General features: G+C 41.0%; 1 protein-coding gene across 1 annotated transcript in view; it reads left to right on the top strand.

Moving 5' to 3' along the window:
- Nucleotides 1-13,730: 13,730 nt before the first annotated feature.
- Nucleotides 13,731-19,826, top strand: part of htra1 (HtrA serine peptidase 1) — a 46,057-nt gene continuing 39,961 nt past the window's right edge. Inside the window, exon 1 of the mRNA XM_033033780.1 lies at nucleotides 13,731-14,429. Within this exon, the coding sequence (XP_032889671.1) occupies nucleotides 14,000-14,429 (430 nt within the window). The 5' untranslated portion in view covers nucleotides 13,731-13,999. The remainder of the gene's footprint in view (nucleotides 14,430-19,826) is intronic.

Raw genomic sequence — 19,826 nt, 5'->3', positions numbered from 1 at the left:
TAGATTTGCTAAGCTTATTGGCACTGGTACTGCTTCTGACATTGCATGTGCTACTGCTGTGTACTTGAAAACATTCTGTAAGAATTGGGTGAAGAAATTGACTGCATTTACACTATTATAGGGGACAATATTCAACTACTGGTGAACTAAAAATCTAATATTTGAGTTGGGAAATTGTATTCTGATTTAGTCTGCTAACAAAAGCTTTTATTTATCTTTGCTGAACGTTTTATATAAATCTATAAAAATGTTTAAATTATTTTTGATGGCCTATGTAAGGAGTGTCCTGGACGATGTTTGTTCATCTGAGACAATAAAAATAACATGATTTTTATCTCTGTCTCCTTTCTAAATTACTTATTACATATCAAAATTACTCAGTAACATTTTGTCATAAGAACACTGCAGTGATAAAGAAGCAGAAATTTCAAGAACCTTTCATATAATGGGGCACACAGTATCGTTCTTCGTATCGTTTGAAATCTGCAGTTCTCATTTGTGATCACTTTTTTGCTTCCATTAATCTCACTTTCTAGTGTGTTTTGTTTTACAGAGTTCAAGAGTCATATATCACTTTATATGATTTTTTTTTTCCCTAAAGTATTCAAATGACTTTTCAAGATGAATTCAATAAAAGTATGTGAGGGAGCACTCCTAACTTTTATACTTCATCAGTTTCTGGAATGTCTGCATTAAATCTGTTGATGCCCATTTTAATAGGGCAAAGCAAAAGGATTGGACATACCAATTCTATAATATTAAATGTTTCCTATTTTTGGAAATAAGTATCATTTTTTAGTTTCTTATGCTACAAAGAACCAAGATAAACCAAGAATCAAACGGGCATTTAAGTAAATGGTTGAGCACATTTACTGCTGATGAAAAATTCAGTGTAGAAACATACCTTGTCCACACAGTGCCCTCCATAATGTTTGGAACAAAGACCCTTCTTTTATTTGCCTCTGTGCTCCACAATTTGAGATTTGTAATAGAAAAAAAAAATCACACGTTAAAGTGCACATTGTGAGATTTTATTAAAGGGTATTTTTTATACATTTTGGTTTCACCATGTAGAAATTACAGCTGTGTTTATACATAGTCCCCCCATTTCAGGGCAACATACTGTTTGGGACACATGGCTTCACAGGTGTTTGTAATTGCTCAAGTCTGTTTAATTGCCTCCTTAATGCAGGTATAAGAGAGCTCTCAGTGCCAAGTCTTTCCTCCAGTCTTTCCATCACATTTGGAAACTTTTATTGCTGTTTATCAACATGAGGACCAAAGTTGTGCCAATGAAAGTAAAAGAAGCCATTATGAGACTGCGAAACAAGAATAAAACTGTTAGAGACATCAGCCAAACCTTAGGCTTACGAAAATCAACTGTTTAGAACATCATTAAGAAGAAAGAGAGCACTGGTGAGCTTATTAATCGCCGCAGCAGACTTCATGAGCAGAAATACAGAGGCTACACTGCAAGATGCAAACCACTGGTTAGCTGCAAAAATAGGATGGCCAGGTTACAGTTTGGCCAGGTTACAGTTGCCAAGAAGAACTTAAAACTTCAGTTCCATAGTTCCACAGTTCAGAAATACATCACAATTTCCACAGTTCCACAGTTCATAAATACACCACAATTTAGCCTCGGGATTTCTGTTCATGAAGTCTTCTGTGGACAGTGGTCATTGACAAATCCACACCTGACTCCTGAAGAGTGTTTCTGATCTGTCGGACATGTGTTTGGAGATTTTTCTTTATTATAGAGAGAATTCTTCTGTCATTAGCTGTGGAGGTCTTCCTTGGCTTGCTAGTCCCTTTGTTATTAGTAAGCTCACCAGTGCTCTCTTTCTTCTTAATGATGTTCCAATCAGTTGATTTTGGTAAGCCTAAGGTGCAGCTGATGTCTCTAATAGTTTTATTCTTCTTTCAGTCTCATCATGGCTTCTTTGACTTTCATTGGCACAACCTTGGTCCTCATGTTGATAAACAGTAATGAAAGTTTCCAAAGGTGCTGAAAGACTGGAGGAAAGACCAGGTGCTGAGAGTTCTCTCATACCTGCATTAAGGAGGCAATTAAATAAACCTGAGCAATTATAAACACCTGTGAAGCCATGTGTCCTAAACATTATGGTGCCCTGAAATGGGGGGGAACTATGTATAAACACTGCTGTAATTTCTACATGGTGAAACCAAAATGTATAAAAATGGCCTTTAATAAAATCTGACAATGTGCACTTTAACCACATGTGATTTTTTTTTTCTATTACAAATTTCAAATTGTGGAGTACAGAGGCAAAAAAAAAAGATGGGTCTTTGTCCCAAACATTATGGAGGGCACTGTATATTAGAGTGATGGCTAGAGCAAAGTATGGAGGAAAGAAGGAACTGCCCAAGATCCAAAGCATACCATCTCATCTGTGAAACACGGTGGTGGGGGTGATGTGGCCTGGGCATGTATGGCTGCTGAAGGTACTGGCTCACTTAATTGATGATACAACTGCTGATGGTAATAGTATAACGAATTCTGAAGTGTATAGACACATCCTATCTGCTCAAGTTCAAACAATTGCCTCAAAACTCATTGGCCGGCAGTTCATACTACAGCAAGACAATGATCCCAAACATAGTGCTTGAGCAACAAAGGAGTTTTTCAAAGCTTAAAAAATTGTCAATTCTTGGGTGGCCAAATCAATCACCCGATCTGAACCCAATTCAGCATGCCTTTTATATCCTGAAGAGAAAACTGAAAGGGACTAGCCCCCAAAACTGCAATACAGGCCTGGCAGAGCATCACCAGAGAAGACACCCAGCAACTGGTGATGTCCATGAATCGCAAACTTCAAGCAGTCATTGCATGCAAAGGATATGCAACAAAATTATAAACATGACTACCTTCACTTATATGACATTGCTCAAACATTATGGTGCCCTGAAATGGGGGGGGACTATGTATAAACACTGCTGTAATTTCTACATGGTGAAACCAAAATGTATACAAATGGGCTTCATTAAAATCTGACAATGTGCGCTTTAACTAAGTGATTTTTTTCTATTACAAATCACAAATTATGGCATACAGAGGCAAATAAATAAATGGGTCTTTGTCCCAAACATTATGGAGGGCACTGTATATGTGGCTTAATCAGACTTCAGTTGATAGCTTTAAAGTTATTTTCTGAGTAAGCTTAAAGTCAATTTGCTGCAGTAAATTTAAAATATAATATTTACAGGTATATCGAGCTAGTTTGTTTTTATATATTTTCCTGCAAGAAGCCTCTAAATGTTATCACTTTGATTTGCTTTTGTTATATGGATGAAGGGTGAACCCAGCACCCCAGTAGTTACATATGCAGCCCAATACCTTTGAAGGATGACACAAAGCTGGAGTAACTCAGCGGGCAGGCAACGTCTGGAGAGAAGGAAAGGGTGACGTTTTGGGTCGAGACCCTTCTTCAGACTGGTTATGGATAAGGGAAACTAGAGATATAGACGTGGATGTGGAGAGATAAAGAACAATGAATAAAAGATATGCAAAAAAGTAATGATGATAAAGGAAACTGGCCATTGTTTGCTGTTTGTAGGGTGAAATCAAGAAGCTACAATATTGAAGGACTAGGTTAACTGGCTTCTGTAAATTATCCCAAATGTTTAAGGTAGAACTGGTGTATGGGAGATAGTTGACTGACCAACGGGCGTATTTCCAAGCTGTATTTCCACGCTTCAAATAAGACATGAATAAAGGATGCAAGAGAGATAATCAAAGTTGTATCGAATGCACGGTAAGAACGTGCTTGCAAAATCAATTAAAATAATGTTTACTTTGATTACAACATCTACATCTTACAAAATAAGTAACATGTTATCTGGAAACCATTACATGCAGTATAAATATTATTTTGCACTATGTTTATATTAAAACACTTGTGCATCTCATTTGTAGATGTCAGTAACTGGGATCATTGGGAAGCTGATAGAGATCTCTGTCCCAGAGATATTGCTGTTTGCTTGAAATTGAGCCTGAGTAGAAGATGCCACCTAAAAACACTGCATTAAAGCATCCCCCCCCCCCCCCCCCCCCCCCCCCCAATGCGTGAGCAATGGAGTAAAGTCGCTGTACAAAATTGGCACAGATTGCAGAATTTTAAGCCAGTTGTCCAATATTTCGGTATTTTAATTATAATACATTAATTACAAAATATTTCAATTCTTAAAGCAGTATTTAAGTAGACTGAAATGAATCTGGTAGCACAGCAGTTGAATTTTAAAAGTGAATGTGCCTTCAAATCTCATGGTGAAGAAATAAATCAACACCATGCTAACAGCAGCCATCTTTGGGTTTTCATGCTTTATTGTTGCTATAGAAATGACAAAGTTGTTTTTAAACAGTAAATCAGCATTTCAAAGTAACAGCATTTCAAAGTTATGGACACAAGGTTAGGTTTACATGCCTTATAGGATGTTGGATTATCTAATATGAATCTTTTCTCTTAAAGGTTACTAATAATGGCTCATCTAAACTTGACACATTGTACACATGACTGGAATGACTATATTTAGTATACTATCTACTCTTAATGCACTACAAGGATCGAAAGAATGGAACAATTATTCACTATAGCATAGCAGAGAAAGGGATAATCCCTTTGCAGCTGAAGATTTGAACGTCTTGCAGGTGACATATCTCTATCAGGAGAAAGTTAAAGCACAGCTTCTGGCAACATATGCATGGATCATTAATTAAGCCCTTGAAACCACTGTCATATCTACACAGGACGTTTGCTGGCATTGAAAGTAAAATAAAGGTGAGTTCACTTGTATCTTGATTAATTGTAGGTTGATCATGTGCTATTTGAAGAGCTGTGCATTACTCTGAGTATAATCACTTGCACTTAAACATTTTAGCTTCTGGTTAGCAGCTGGACTTTTCAGCATTGTGAACCGTATTGGAAGAAAATGTTCAATAAGCTGTGGCTTTGAGTCATTTACTTAATATTTCTAATTTCACATCTTTACATTGAGCCAGTTCTTGATAATAGCAATAGTCAGAAATGGTTTGAGTTTGCAGAAAGCTTTGGGTTGAAATTTGAATTGGTGTTTTATAAATTAATTGTTATGGAGAAAGCAGCAGTGACATCTTGTGGCCATATGAGAATCTCAACTTTAACTTAAAATATTTTTGTTTTGCTTCAGCCACTTAAGTAATACAATAAATGTTATCAGTTACGGGAATTTCTATGGTAATTCATGAACAAACTGCTGGAGGAGCTTGGGCAGCATCAGTAAAGGAGAGGGGTGATTGAGATTGAGACCCTGCCGGCCTGCTGTGAATGTAGAGGAGATGGCCAGTCTAAACAGGTGAGGGTGAGGCAAAAGCTGGCAAGCAAAAGGTGGAACCAGGTGAGGTGGGAATGATGGGCAGATAGGTGGGAGGGAGTGGGGTTGGGGATTGCCCAGCTGGTGCATGTTGGGTGGAGACAAGGAGAAAGAAAAAGAAGGGGAGGAGGGGGGGGGGGGGGGGCGCATGTAAGGTGGAAATGGGTACAGGCTGGATGGTGATATGAGTCCAGTTAGTCAAGTTTGTGGATGATAGGCAAGTGGAACCAAGTGGGAGAGGATAGTGAGAACCACAAGGAGAGAAAAACACAGAAATTATGGGAAAACTGAAATTGAAAAATATAATGGAGAAACAAGGAACTGTAGATGCTGGTTTACAAAAAAAAAGACACACATTGCTGAGTAACTTAAGGGGTCAAGCAGCATCTCTGGAGAGCAAGTCATTTGAAGAACTGTCCCAACTCGAAACATCACCATCCATGTTTTCCAGAGATGCTGGCTGCCTTACTCAAGCACTTTGTTTTTTTTTTGAAAATGTAATGTTCATACCATTGGGTTGTAGAGTAGCTAATTGGAATATATGGAATATATATTTTCTTTGCATCTGGTTGCGCTGGCAGTGGTAAAAGCTGAGGACAGCCAGATGGGTATGGGACTGGGAAGTGCAGTTGACGCGGCAAACAACCAGGAGCTCATGATGACCGTTGCAGACAAAGTGCAGGTGTTTTGCAAAACAGTCACCTAGTCTGTGTTTGGTCTTGATGATGCAGAGGATGCCACACCGAGATCACTGAATCCAGCAAATGAGATTTAATAAAGGGGGAGCTCTTAGCACCTCTTGTTGTTGCACCTCATTGAAGTACCAAGAGACAGGCAGGAGTAGGCGTGTGGGGATTAGTGAACCAGGAGGATCATGGGTGAGTGGTCCTGCACTAAGGGATTGGGAGGGGAAGATTTGACTTGATGGGATCCTCTTGCAGATGGCAGAAATTATATATGTGCATCGTCATCCAGTGCCTGTCTCAAGTCAACCCACCTGGTCCTTTATTTCTCCCTCTTTGAATTTCTCTGATTCCCCAATAGCTGCTATCCCCAAATTCTGTCATACCTCCTGGGTCCATCTGCCCATCGTCGCCATCCTCACCCAATTCCATCTATTGTGCCAACCTTGCCTTACCCCTCCCTACAAACTTTACACTCCCAGTCCTGATGCAGGGTCTCGACCCTAAACATTGACCATCCTTCATTTTATCCATAATTGAAGTGGCTGGATGCTATATGATGTGGGTCAGACATGCTCTTATAATAATTGGTGGATATTTTTGTCAAGTCATATACCATTGATTGGGCTGGTGAGTTGATATATTTAAATTGAATCTTGTTAAAAGTGATAGCACATTATTCAAATCAAATCAAATCAACCTTTATTGTCATCTTGCAAAGCAACAGTTGTACAGTGCAATATGAGAAGACGTTTCCCAGGGAATACCGGAGCATCACACATGAAACTTAAAACATTTCACACATAATAACAATAAAAACAATCCAGTCCCTGATGAAACAGTATAGTTAAAAGCAGGTAAAACAGCAACATTAAAATACAGTAAAACCAATCATTAAAATGTCCAGGGCAGCTGATTTGAGTGGCCAGTGCCAGAGTTATTAAAATGTCAGTGCAAAGCCGCAGAATCAGGTGACTGAGTACAGAGTGACTGTTTAGCAGCCTCACAGCCTGCGGCAGGAAGCTGTTTAGCAGTCTTGTATTCCGGGCTTTGATGCTACGGTATCTCTTGCCTGATGGCAGGAGATTCAGGTGTGTGTGGAGGGGGTGCAGTTTGTCCTTAGCTATTCTCAGAGCTTTTTTTTTTAGAAGTGTAGAAGTGAATACAATTTAGAGGCTAGTATCAACATATACAACTTGCAAGATGCAGTGTGATTCTAATTGGTAGAGTGAAAGCCAAATTAGTGAATTCTGCCAGAGATGAGCCAATTTTTTCCTTGTGTGCCATAAGGCTCATCAGTCTGGTCTTACAAGTTCTGATCATACTTTTTAGACTAGATCTAGACTTGCATTTGAAAGATTGCCAGTTATATGCAGTAATGGATGACTGCTGGCATCTATACAACTGGTATTTCAGAAAAGGAAAATAAGGAATGATATAGAAGCTTGCATCTCTCTCCAGGTGACTAGATATTTCCTTGCATATTTCAATATCTCTATACTTTGAGATACAGGGTGGAAATGGGCTCTTCAGCCCACCGAGTCCACACTGACCATTGATCACCCGCACACTAGTTCTATATGACCCCACTTTCGCCTCCACTCCCTACACACTAGGGTCGATTTATAGTAGCCAATTAACCTACAAACTCATAGGTCATTGGAATGTGGAAGGAAGCCAGAGCACCTGGCAAAAACCCATGTGGTCACAGGGAGAACGTACAAACTTTGCACAGACAGCGCCCGTAGTCTGTATCAAACCTGGGTCTCTGGCACAGTGCAGTGCTGTGCCATTATGCCACCCAGTAATGTTATTGCATTTGAACCATTCGGTCACCCGAGTCGTGTCAAGTCGAGTTTGTTGGCACATGCACAAGTGCAGCGAGTTGGAGGTACAATAAAAAAATATTGCTTGCAGCAGCATTGTAGGCACATATACATGTTTTACATAAATCACACAATTTCCAAAAGGAAAAGCCGATAAAAAAGCAAGACATTAGTGCAAAAACACTTTTTTTAATGTCCATGGCAGTGTAAGAAGTGGATCATAATGTTCTATTGTCAAGGTCGGATTATGGTTGTGTAGATTTGTTCAAGAACCTGACAGTTATAGGAAAGTAGTTCCTGAACCTGGTTGTCTTGGACTTTGGGCTACCCGAATCATGGGGAGAAACTAAAAAATTGTGCTATGTTTCTGTGGGAGAGCAGCTGCAATTTTTAAACCAGTTGGATGAATATAGCCTGAAGAGAAAAAAAAAAGTTTAATGAGATACGAGAGAATTGATTTGGATGCTATCTAAGAGGTTCTTTACAATGACCAAGGAATCATGTTTTATGGATGCTTATGGTTGAACAGGAAAATGCCTTTACTAATATCCCTCCATTCCAACATGCATGCTTGTGCTTATCCAAAAGTCTCCTAAATGGGAAATGTTACTTGAGTGCTAGCTGGAGATTTGTCAAATATTTCTCGTAATTACATTAGGTAATGAAGCAAATTGAAGCCTGTATTAAAGCATCATATATTGGAAAATATTAAATGATTATACTTGAACCAGTATGTGAGCATATATGACAATCTTAAGTTTTTTTCACATTTTCTCAAATTAGCAATCTGTCCATTTCCTCTGTGGATGCTGCCTGACCCCAGTTCCATCAGCAGTTTCTTTACAAACTCAGTACAGGCAGCACATCTAGTCAGGATTGAACCTGGGGCTCTGGCACTATAAAGGGGCTGTCCCACTGCGGCGAGCTAATTGGCGAGTTTAGAAGAGTTTGCCCTCGACTCATACTCACAGCATGGTCGACACGAGGTCCTAGGAGGTCTTTGTAACTCTCCTTCATGTTCAAGAGTAGTCCCCGCATACTCGAGGCCTTAGCAAGGCCCCGGCATATTTTTCAACATGCTGAAAAATGCCTGTGAGTAAAAAAAGGTAGCCATGGAAAAAAATCTCGTAGGTTTAGTCGAAGTAGGTCGTGGTAGGTTGGCATGTTATTCGTAGATAATCGAGGGTGGTCGAAGGTAATCGAAGATAGTCATAGATAGTCTTCAACATAATCGAAGGAAGGTCGAAGGAGATCGAAGGAGGTCGTCTTCACTTGCTACTATTCGGTGTCCAATTTTCCCGAAACTAGCCGAAGCTAGTCTTCTACATAGTCAAAGGAGGTCTTCAACGTGACACTTTTTCAAACTCTCCTAAACTCATCTAAACTCGCCAATTGGGTCACAGCAGTGGCACAGCCCCTTTAGGCAGCAACTCTACCACTGTGCTGCCATGCTGCCCATATTCAGCAACATGTGGATATTCATGAGAACCTTGCACAGTTCCCAATGTACTACATTTAAAAACAAAACACTCAGATGTATTTGCGCCCCAGTGTATGAATTCTCTTTTATCTGTTGCATTTTGCTCACTCATTTTTTCAATATATTTTTAGAGATACAGCATGAAAACAGGCTCTTTGACCCATTAAGTCCACAGAGCCCATCGATCACCTGTTCATACTGGTCCTCTCCCCACACATTAGGGGCAATTTTGCAGACACCAATTAACCTACAAGTCTTTGGAATATGGAGGAACCCAGGGCACCAGGAGGAAACTCACATGGTCAGGGTAAATTTGCAAGACAGCACCTGAACCTTGGTTACTGTTCAGGTACAGATCTACCAGCTGCTGTTGAAGAAGGGACAAGATTGAAGAGTGCTAGAATTGCATTGCACAGAAACATGAATTGTCAAGAATAATTTATTCTTACCACGTTCTCATCAACTACCTTCAGGGCAATGATAGTGGCAAATTAATTAACCCCCCAACCCAGATGCAGGCAGAAGCTAGAAAAATCTTGCTGGGTCACAATTTAACCTGCCTTACTGGAGCTGTGAGTGTGTAAGATAGTTGAGCTGCTGCAGCAGTTATTCCCCGGTTACCTTGTTCAATTTTGGTGATGTGAGCATCCTAGGCAAGGCTGCCCATCTCTACTTGCTCTTTAAAGTGATGGTGAACTGTTCCTCCTGGTGAAAGTGCTTCCACCATGATGTCTGACAGTGAAGAACATTCAAAATCCAGTGATGTTGGATTGGTGTTATGATTCCAAATCGAGATTATCTGTAGCTTAATGCCAATTTCATGTCATTCCCTATTCAAATTTCATCTAGTTTTGCATCAACATCAACAGACTTGGCTATGTGGCATTTGGACCCTGTTAGGCTAATGGTAGATATGTCCCACAAAGCTCATCTCATCTCCAAGTATCTTGATTCCATCCCCCATCCAGTCTCTTCTGACCTACATCCAACCCACCTCACACACCCTTCAACTCCTCAATACCTTTCAATTCCTAGGCCCCCCATTGCCTCCATCTTTACCATGGAGTCCAAACCTACACATCCATTCCCTGAGAATAAAGTCTCAAGACACTCCAGTTCCTCCATGAGTAGAGACCCAATCACTACCCCTCTACTAACAATCACCTCCACCTGACAGAACCTGTCCTAGTCCTCAACAACTCTTTTGGCCTCTCAATTTCTTCACGTTAAATGAGTCATCATGGCACTCATACAGGCTGCGACTATATCTGCCTTTTTGTTGGTCATGTTAAACACTCCTTGTTCTAAATGTACACTGGCACCATCCCCCAACTCTTTCTCTAGTGCATCAGGGCTGCATCCTGCACCAGTGCAGAATTTGTTGATTTCATTAACATTACCACTAAATTCCACTTTCCACTTCTAACACCCAGTCCCCAGGTGCATTCCCTTGTAACCACAGGAGACATGAGACCTGTCACTTCATGTCCTTCCTCACATCCATCCATGGACCCCAGCATCCCTTCCACGTGAGACGGAAATTCGAGTTTACCTCCTTCAACCTTGTCTGCTGTATTTGGTGCTCCTGATGTGACCTCATTTACATCAGTGAGACCAAGCATAAACTAAATGACCATTTTGCCAAATACTTGATCTGCCGAGGTCTGCTAGATCACCTGACTGCTAACCATATTAACTCCCCTTCCCATTCCAACGCTGACCTTTCTATCCTAGGCCTACCAGAGTGTGGCTACACACAAATTAGAGGAACAGCACCTCAGATTCCATGGCTAGCCAACAGTATGCATTTTCAATTCTTCAATTTTAGATAACTAACCAAAATAACCGGCAACCCCTTCTACCTCTATCTCTTCCTCTGACTTCACATTTCATGCCACTTCTCTCCTTATCTTGCAGCCTTTTGCCATTCCCCATCTCTGGCTTTTGTCTGTCCGTCTGCTTAGCAAACCCCAAACAGCTGGATCTACCTATCGCTTGCTAGGCTTTTTCCTGCCGCCATCTCTACCCCAGCTTTCTCCCTCCTGCTACAATCAGCTTGAAGGGTCCCGACACAGTGTTGCTTATCCATGTTCTCCAGAGATGCTCGACTCGCCAAGTTATTCTAGCAGCACTTTGGGAGTTTTTTTTAATTGTAAATGGCTGCATCTAAGCATTTACAGCATCAATGCAATATCCCACTATTTTCAGCTTCAATAACATGAGAAAAACGACTTCATTTTTTTTTTCTCTGTCGATTAACCAACTCGCACTACACCACCACCTCCACAACCCAAATTTCATAGTACCAGAACAACAATCTTGCTGTTAACGGTAGCAAGACCAATAAGCTGATTGTTGAATCCAGGAAGGGCACGTTGGGGGAATAGGTGAACCTGTCGATGGATTGGCAGTGGAAAGAGTAAGCAACTTCAAGTTCCTGGTCATGCATGTCCCTAGCCCAGCACATTGATGCAATCACAAAGGAGTAGCATTAATTCCCAAAAATTGAGGAGACTTGGTACGTCACTGAATACGTCAAACAGCTGCTTCCTCGCAACCATTAGACTCTTAAACACTGCACAAAAAAACTGCTACCTCAACGATTCTGATCTTCTATGGGACTGTAATTTAGTTGCACTATAAAACCTAATTTTAGTGCTATTATGGTTAAATAGTATTGCTGTTATTATTTTATTGTATTATTGTTATATTATTGCATTAATGGGCTGTAAGCTGCAGCAAGTAAAAATTTAATTCTTCAGTTGTCGGTACATGTGACGATTAAACACACTCAACTTTTTTCATCTTCCTGTGCATGTCTATCTCTGAAGATCTGTCCTGGCCCCAGCACATTGATACAATCACAAAGAAAGCTAATCCATGGCCCTACTTCGACGATGTACAGTGGAGATCATGCATTGACCTCCCCACCATAAAAGGGGTCTACAGGTAGTGCTGCCACAGAAAGCCAACTTCTATCATCAAAGACCCATAGCAGCCTGATCACATTCTCATCCTGCTGCTACCAACATGAAGAAGGCACTGTAATCTGAGAATAGCTACCTCCATGTTCAAGAACAGCTTCTTCCCATCAGCCATCATGCTTTTGGTCTACACTGCACACTAACCACACCTTGACCTCAGCAATTATCAGCTATGGACTTTGATAGTCATAAAGTGCTGGAGTAACTCAACAGGTCAGGCAGTATCTCTAGCGAGAAACATCACCTATTCATGTTCTCCAGTAATGCTGCCTGACCTGTTGAGTTACTCCAGCACTTTGTGTCCACCTTTGGTATAAACCAACATATGCAGTTCACTGTTTCTAAACTATGGAAACATTGTTTTGGTTGCACTAGGTACTTTGATTTGTACTATTATCTAGTATTTGTGATAACATATTGTATTGTTAATCATTGTATATTTATTTGTTGAGTCATGCAGCAAGTAAGCTGCAGCAAGTAAGAATGTTATTATTCATTCCCTGTACATATGACATTTAATATATATGGCATTTTATTTATAAACTTAGAACTGTTAGTAGACAGATTCGGAAATCTGTCTTGCAAAAGTAGTAGTATATAACTATATACTCATCGAAAGGGTTGCAAACATTCAAAACTAATTTTAAATTATTAAGCTACACCATAATAAATATATGTGTATATATATATATTTAAAAGTTAATAGCTTAATTAATCGAGGTTCTCACACATGCTAATTGACATTAGAATCATGCCCCAAATTCAAACGGAAATACATTGCTTTTGAACACTGGGATACATCAATCGTAGCTTTGGTTGTAATTCATAATTTCCAAAGGAGACAGCGCCAAGTTGCAAACTGAAATCTGAATTATACAAGTGGTGCTGAGAGCATTGCAATTCTCATAATTGCAATCGCATCTCTCCCACACGTTTTCGTTTCTGCCAGGATTTGATTATAACTCTGCTTTGATACGCTGGAACTAAATCGCAGTAGATGGTTAGGACGATCATTCAAGCAAAGCTCATAATTCATAGGTCATCGCACCATTAGCTTCGATCAACCGCAATGGGAAATAGACTTGTTTCGGGTGATTTGATCAGATTGTGCCGGGGTCACGGTTGCCTTTGTTTTACAGAGCGATGTTCAAAATGAGAGCCTCAAAAAAATATTTTCTCTGTAATTGGAATGGTCGGTTTGCAAAGGCTTTATGAAATGTCAAGTTGGGAGGAGAGGAATGGGAGGCAGAGAGGGGGCGGTCAGAGGCAGCGAGAGGGAGGGATGTGGTGAAGGTGGGTACTGGAGAATCAAGAGAGAGGAGAGGGCGGGTCGTGGGGGTGGAGAACCGCTCGCCTCCTCCAATGGAGCTGGGCAGCCGGTGTGTGTGACACCCAGCGGGTTTGATCCTTCGCGCTGTCAGAAAGCAGCCAGAACACTCTCATGAAACCGGTCCGCCTGATAAAGTCGGCGCTACTTTGACTCCGGGTAGGAGACGACTTGTACCCAAAGCTGAGGGCGACTTTCCCCCAGGCCATGAGTCTTTGAGCAGGGAAAGGGTTTTGTTTCACGTTTAGCTGCAGTTGAGGCGGTTCATTAACAACATCCCCCGGGGCTTTGATGCAGACTACACCGCGGGCGCTGCTCTGAGACAGACGATGCTGTGGTGCGCGGTGTTAGCTGCCTGCTGGCTGTTGGTGGACGGCAGGTTGACCAGACGCTCCCCCCGCTGCGAGCAGACGTGCGACCTGTCCCACTGCCCGGAGCCACCCGCCGACTGCTGGGCCGGGCAGGTCCAGGACGCCTGCGGCTGTTGCCGGGTCTGCGCCGCCGGCGAGGGCGATTCGTGCGGCGGCCGTGCGGACGCCAGCGCCTGCGGCGAGGAGCTCAAGTGCACGGTGCCGCCGGCCTCCTACCCGGGCAAGAGGAGAATCAAGGGCGTTTGTGTGTGTGCCAAGCCCGAGCCGGTGTGCGGCAGCGACGGTAGCACCTACCGCAACGTCTGCCAGCTGAAGGCAGTGAGCCGCCGGGCTCAGAGCCTCAACCAGCCTCCCGTCATCTTCATCCAGAGGGGAGTCTGTGGTCTAGGTAAGCGGTGGGCGAGGAATGGGGCACCTTTTCACTTAAAGCTATGGACAATAATGATGTGTGTCTGCATGGAAGTAGCATGCCTATATTCAGAGATGCTTCACTTCAGAGAAGCTGCCTCGCCTGACCCGCTGAGTTACTCCAGCATTTTATGTCTATCTTCGATGTAAACCAGCATCCACAGTTCCTTCCTACACTATATATATCTATTCAGTTGTGTTTTAACAGGAAATGCATAAACTCAGTTTTATCGTGTACTTTATTACCCGAGATGCAGAAGTTATAATGGTCCAGTCACGAATGCACATAAATAGGAGTGGGACCGTACTTTGACCGATGTCCTGTTATTCTACACATATCATTTCATTACATTGGCTTGGGTCTGGATATGGCCATTGCAGCTTTTTGTGTTAGTGTGTGCATATGCACATTCTTCTTAGAGCATCAAATCCCAGTGTAGTTGAAGTACCTGGCCGTTTGCCAGTAGCCGACTGTTAATTGGAAAATAAAGTAAATCGCGATTGAAATCTGTGGTTTGAGGAGAAGCTTGGATTAAGGATGCCCTTCAATATTCGGCAAGATGTTTTTGTTTCATTTCAGTGTAAACAACTGGGGGATGTGTGTTGTAGGGATTAAACAAACTTAATTCCCAACGTTGGTTCCAGTAAATTAACCATTTGCTCCCCAAATCTCAATACTTTTTGTGGTGCGTGAATGTAGAATGTGCATTGCGAGCCACTACAAAGAAATACATCATGAAACTCGTTGGTTAGTTGGGCGCATGGTCAGTTTTTCTCCCGTATATATATTTTTGTCTCGATTTTCGTTCCATTCATTTAGTTTAGTTTAGAGATAGTGATTGGAAAGTGGCCCTTTAGACCACTGGTAGACACGACATGCTGGAGTAACTCAGCGGGACAGGCAGCATCTCTGGAGAGAAGGAATAGGTGACGTTTTGGGTCGAGACCCTTCTTCAGACTGGGTTCTTTAAACCAGCATCTGCAGTTCTTTCCTACACCTTTACTGATTTTATGCTGGCCATCTCGCTCATACCCGTTCACACTTTTATGTCATTTCACTTAATCATACATTCCTTACATATCACGGCCAATTAATTTACTGATGCCAATTAACCTAGAAACCTGCACATCTTTGGGACTTGGGAGGAAACCACTTGATGTTATAATCAATTAAATCAAGTTAGGGTGCTGACATGGATAGAAAATTGGTTGGCAGATAAGAAACAAAGAGTAGGGATTAACGGGTCCCTTTCAGAATGGCAGGCAGTGACTAGTGGGGTACCGCAATGCTCGGTGCTGGGACCGCAACTATTTACAATACACATTAATGATTTAGATTAAGGGGTTTTAGAGTAAAGTAACATTAGCAAATTTGCAGATGACACAAAGCTGGGTGGCAGTGTGAACTGTGAGGAGGATGCTATTAGGATACAGTGTACTTGGACAGGTTGGGACACGCTAGAGGCAGAAAACATGTTCCCGATGTTGGGGGAATCCAGAACCAGGGGCCACAGATTAAGAATAAGGGGTAGGCCATTTAGAACAGAGATGAGGAAAAACGTGTTCACCCAGAGAGTTGTGAATCTGTGGAATTCTCTGCCTCAGAAGGCAGTGGAGGCCAATTCTCTGGATGATTTCAAGAGAGAGTAAAGGCTGGTTCTCACGTTGCGAGTTGAGACAAGAGGTACCCCGAGTGAAAGACTCGTGGTTGTGTACGAGATTGCAAGTGTATGATCAAGAGTTTAACCGAGTTCCCACGGGTATGACAAGTTTGCCGTTTACTTGTCATTTCTGCGATGTTCCAAGTTCGTCTCCCGAGTTACTCTTGAGCCAATCCTGATTGAAGGTTTGTTTTAATAAGCAACAGTGTTATGTTTTAATAAGCAACAGTGTTAAAGAAGACCTCTCCATCCTGTGGCTTTGTTTTAAAGATAGAATTCAGAGCGGCCGCATCTATTGATGTGACCTACAAAGGGAAAATGCGCACCATCCAGTGCCAGAGCAGTTATACTAATGATTTGTTTGAAACACACAGGTTTGATATGTTCGATTGATCGAGCTCTTAAAGATAGCGGAGGCAAGGGATATCGGGAGAAGGCAGGAACGGGGTACTGATTGTGGATGATCACAGTGAATGGCGGTGCTGGCTTGAAGGGCCGAATGGCCTACTCCTGCACCTATTGTCTAAATGCTGCATCTAAACATGAAACTATCTAGAAATGTTTAATATGATCTAAATAAAATAAAATCAACAAAACAATTCAGTATTTAGCAGTAAGGAAACTAGTAGGAATTGAAATGGCTGATTAACGTGAAGCGAACAATGAGTAGCTCTGGATAGTAAGCACTTAAGGGGTTAATTGAAAGAAGCATGGAAACAGTCCCTTTGGCCCACCGAGCCAATGTCGACTATTGATCACCTATTCACACCAGTTCTATGATATTCCACTTTCTCATCCACTGCACACCAGGGGCAACTTTCAGAGGTAATTTAACCTGTTAAGCTGCATGTCCTTGTGATGTTGGAGGACATTGGAGCACCTGGAGGAACCCCATGTGGTCACGGAGACCATGCAAACTTCACACAGGCAGGATCTGAAGCCAGCATCGAAACTGGCTCTCTGGTGCTGTAAGGCAGCAGCTCTACCAATAGTTTAGATTGTTTTAAGAAAGCATCCCTGATCATTTCCACTCGATTAATCCATGACTGGTGAAGGTAAATACATATCAAATGTGTTGGAATCAGAATTGTATGTAGAGAGATCAAATTTAATAAATAATATGGTAGGACATATCAAGTAGGTGAATTTAGCTGAAAGCATCAATTCAGCTGTGGTGTGATTTTTATGGTCTGAAGATATGAACAGATACTTTGAACTATTTGACTATACTGCCATATTTTTGACTTTCTCACCATATTTTTAATTTAGCTTTTACAAAGTATGTTAAAATATCACAAGTCCATTTGTCTGTTCTGTTTTAATGGATTATCTAGTAATTGTGGGAAAACTCAGTGTCAATAAAGTCTAAATACTACAGGCAAACTGTGTTTGTGGCAGAAGATCTTTGGCAACCATTTCCACACCGTTTAATGATAATCATCAAATTGGATTGAAGCTCCAATTCTAATCACATAGTTAGACATTTCTTGTATTGACAAGTGGGCCTTTTATCTGCATGTTTTGATCAAGATCCTAAACTGGGTACGTCACCTAATGATCTTGAAGGTTTCTTCATTCTCGGTGATGTCTGTTTATATTCACCATTTTAAAAAGTGGGATGTGTAATGAATCAACTAGTTCATTCATAGATATTTAGCAATATGATGATGATTTTTGTCAAATGCCCACATGACCCAACAGGTAGCTAAAGTACTTGGGATATTTGCCAACTGTGGGTGATAGCCATATTTTCATAATATGCCAGAGAAACATTATCACATGTCCATGATGCAGCAACCCATGCCACATTTCTCACTATCTTCTGACATGGAAAGGGGGCATTTGACCCACTGAGTCCACACTGGTTTTTGAAGCAATCCTATCAATCTCATTTCCTCCTCTTGTTTTACTGGTAATCTAATTTATTTCACATGCCCATCAACATCTTCACAGATTCGCCTATCACTCATTTAAATGTTGAGTAATTTACAGTAGCCATTTGATCTGTCAACTAAGACCTCTTAACGATGTGGCAGAAAACTGGAACATTTGTGGGGAAACCCATGTGATTACTTGGGGAATATGCAAACACGTTACAGACAACGGAAAAGGTCAGGATCTCCAAACCAAATAGGGTTCTGACCCGAAACTCGCATATTCTTGTTCTCCAGAGATATTGCTTGACCAGTTGAGTTACTCCAGCACTTTGTGTCTATCTTTAGTATATACACCAGTATTAGCAGTTCCTTTCTATACATTGCATTCTTTAATGACTGACTTTATTTTTTATATGTCTCTGATGGTCAGTCTTTCAGAACCATCAAAATGTACTTAAAACGTATATTTTTAAAATCAGTAGCAAAAATAAATTTAATGACATATTAAAATACTAGTAAATACTCTCATGTTTTAAATGAAGTGCACTTACCATATCCCCCCCCCCCCCCCACACACACACACACACACACACACACACTCCCCACACACAAGGTTGATGACACAATTAAAATGAGTCTGGGATACCATTCATATGCCAGCCCCATCTGACAGCTTGACGTAAAGCTGCGAGCCTGATTCAAAGGACATCTTCTCTTCAGCTTAACAGCAGTTCACTAATGCTACAGATGCTCAACAACTAGCTGGTATATGACATCCAGATGTACTGACGCACTAACTGTGGTTATCCCTTTGGTACCGCAGATGTTCAGCCAGGGTGATTCAGGGAAAAACACATTACAGACGAAGTACAAACACACTTGAGGAATCAAACTTCTAATGTTTTTTTTTTTAAGAAAGTACTAATCATATTTTATAGCAGCTCTTTTGGTGATTAAAGTATTTCATATTCCCACAATAATCAAAATTGACAAATTGTTGAGACGACCCATGTTTTCCAGAGGCATTCCTTAGAAAATCTTGAAATGATTGGGAGCAAAAGATATCTGGTTTAATGTGTCAGTGGCATCTGATAAAATTATCCTGGGATCTCCTCTCTGCACTCTTGTGGAGTAACATCACCAGCTGGATCATTATAAACAATGTTATTTCTAACTCAAAGAGGAAATGAGCTGATCCACGTGGATTGGCCATCACTGATCTCTCGGATGTATTTGATAAATATTGGAATTATTTTGTGTCCATAACTCGCATTAATACTGAACATGCAATTTACACGTGTGATTTATCAGTTGTTAAATGACAGTTTTCTTTAGGGTGTTTTAGCTGTATCTTTATTCAAAGTGGCAACAGTTGGATAAGAATTGGTGGAAAATGCTGAGATGGAATCAATCCAAAGAACATAAAAAAAAATGGTTCCACTGTCTAACTGGAGGCTTGATGCTATTTTAAATATCAACCATGCTTTGCTGGGAAGCAAAAGCTAATCGTTGTTATAATGTTGAAATTCAGCCAAATCTCACCAGTTCTGGGTGTTATAAATCCTAGTAATTGGGCAGTTCCACTTTTTAGTTGAACAGCAGTTATTCAACCTGAATATTTTCACTGTTAGCTATTAATAATCACATAGTCTGGTTTTACAATTTTTTTCATGATTTAAAATCATGCCCAGCAGGTTGGGCATCTTCTGTAGAGAGATTTGTGGGTGCATGAATCATACGGTCTTTATGAAGAAGCATAATTATGTGCTTGTACAATGTACACTAGTTTGAGTGTAATTCCCTATTTTTCTCAATTATTTTAAACTCTGGGAATATTTG

The sequence above is a fragment of the Amblyraja radiata genome, chromosome 15, assembly GCF_010909765.2.
Source record: "Amblyraja radiata isolate CabotCenter1 chromosome 15, sAmbRad1.1.pri, whole genome shotgun sequence".
NCBI classification, from domain to species: Eukaryota; Metazoa; Chordata; class Chondrichthyes; order Rajiformes; family Rajidae; genus Amblyraja; species Amblyraja radiata.
Note: the sequence above shows the minus strand (reverse complement) of the source record. Positions and strands in the feature narration are given on the sequence as shown.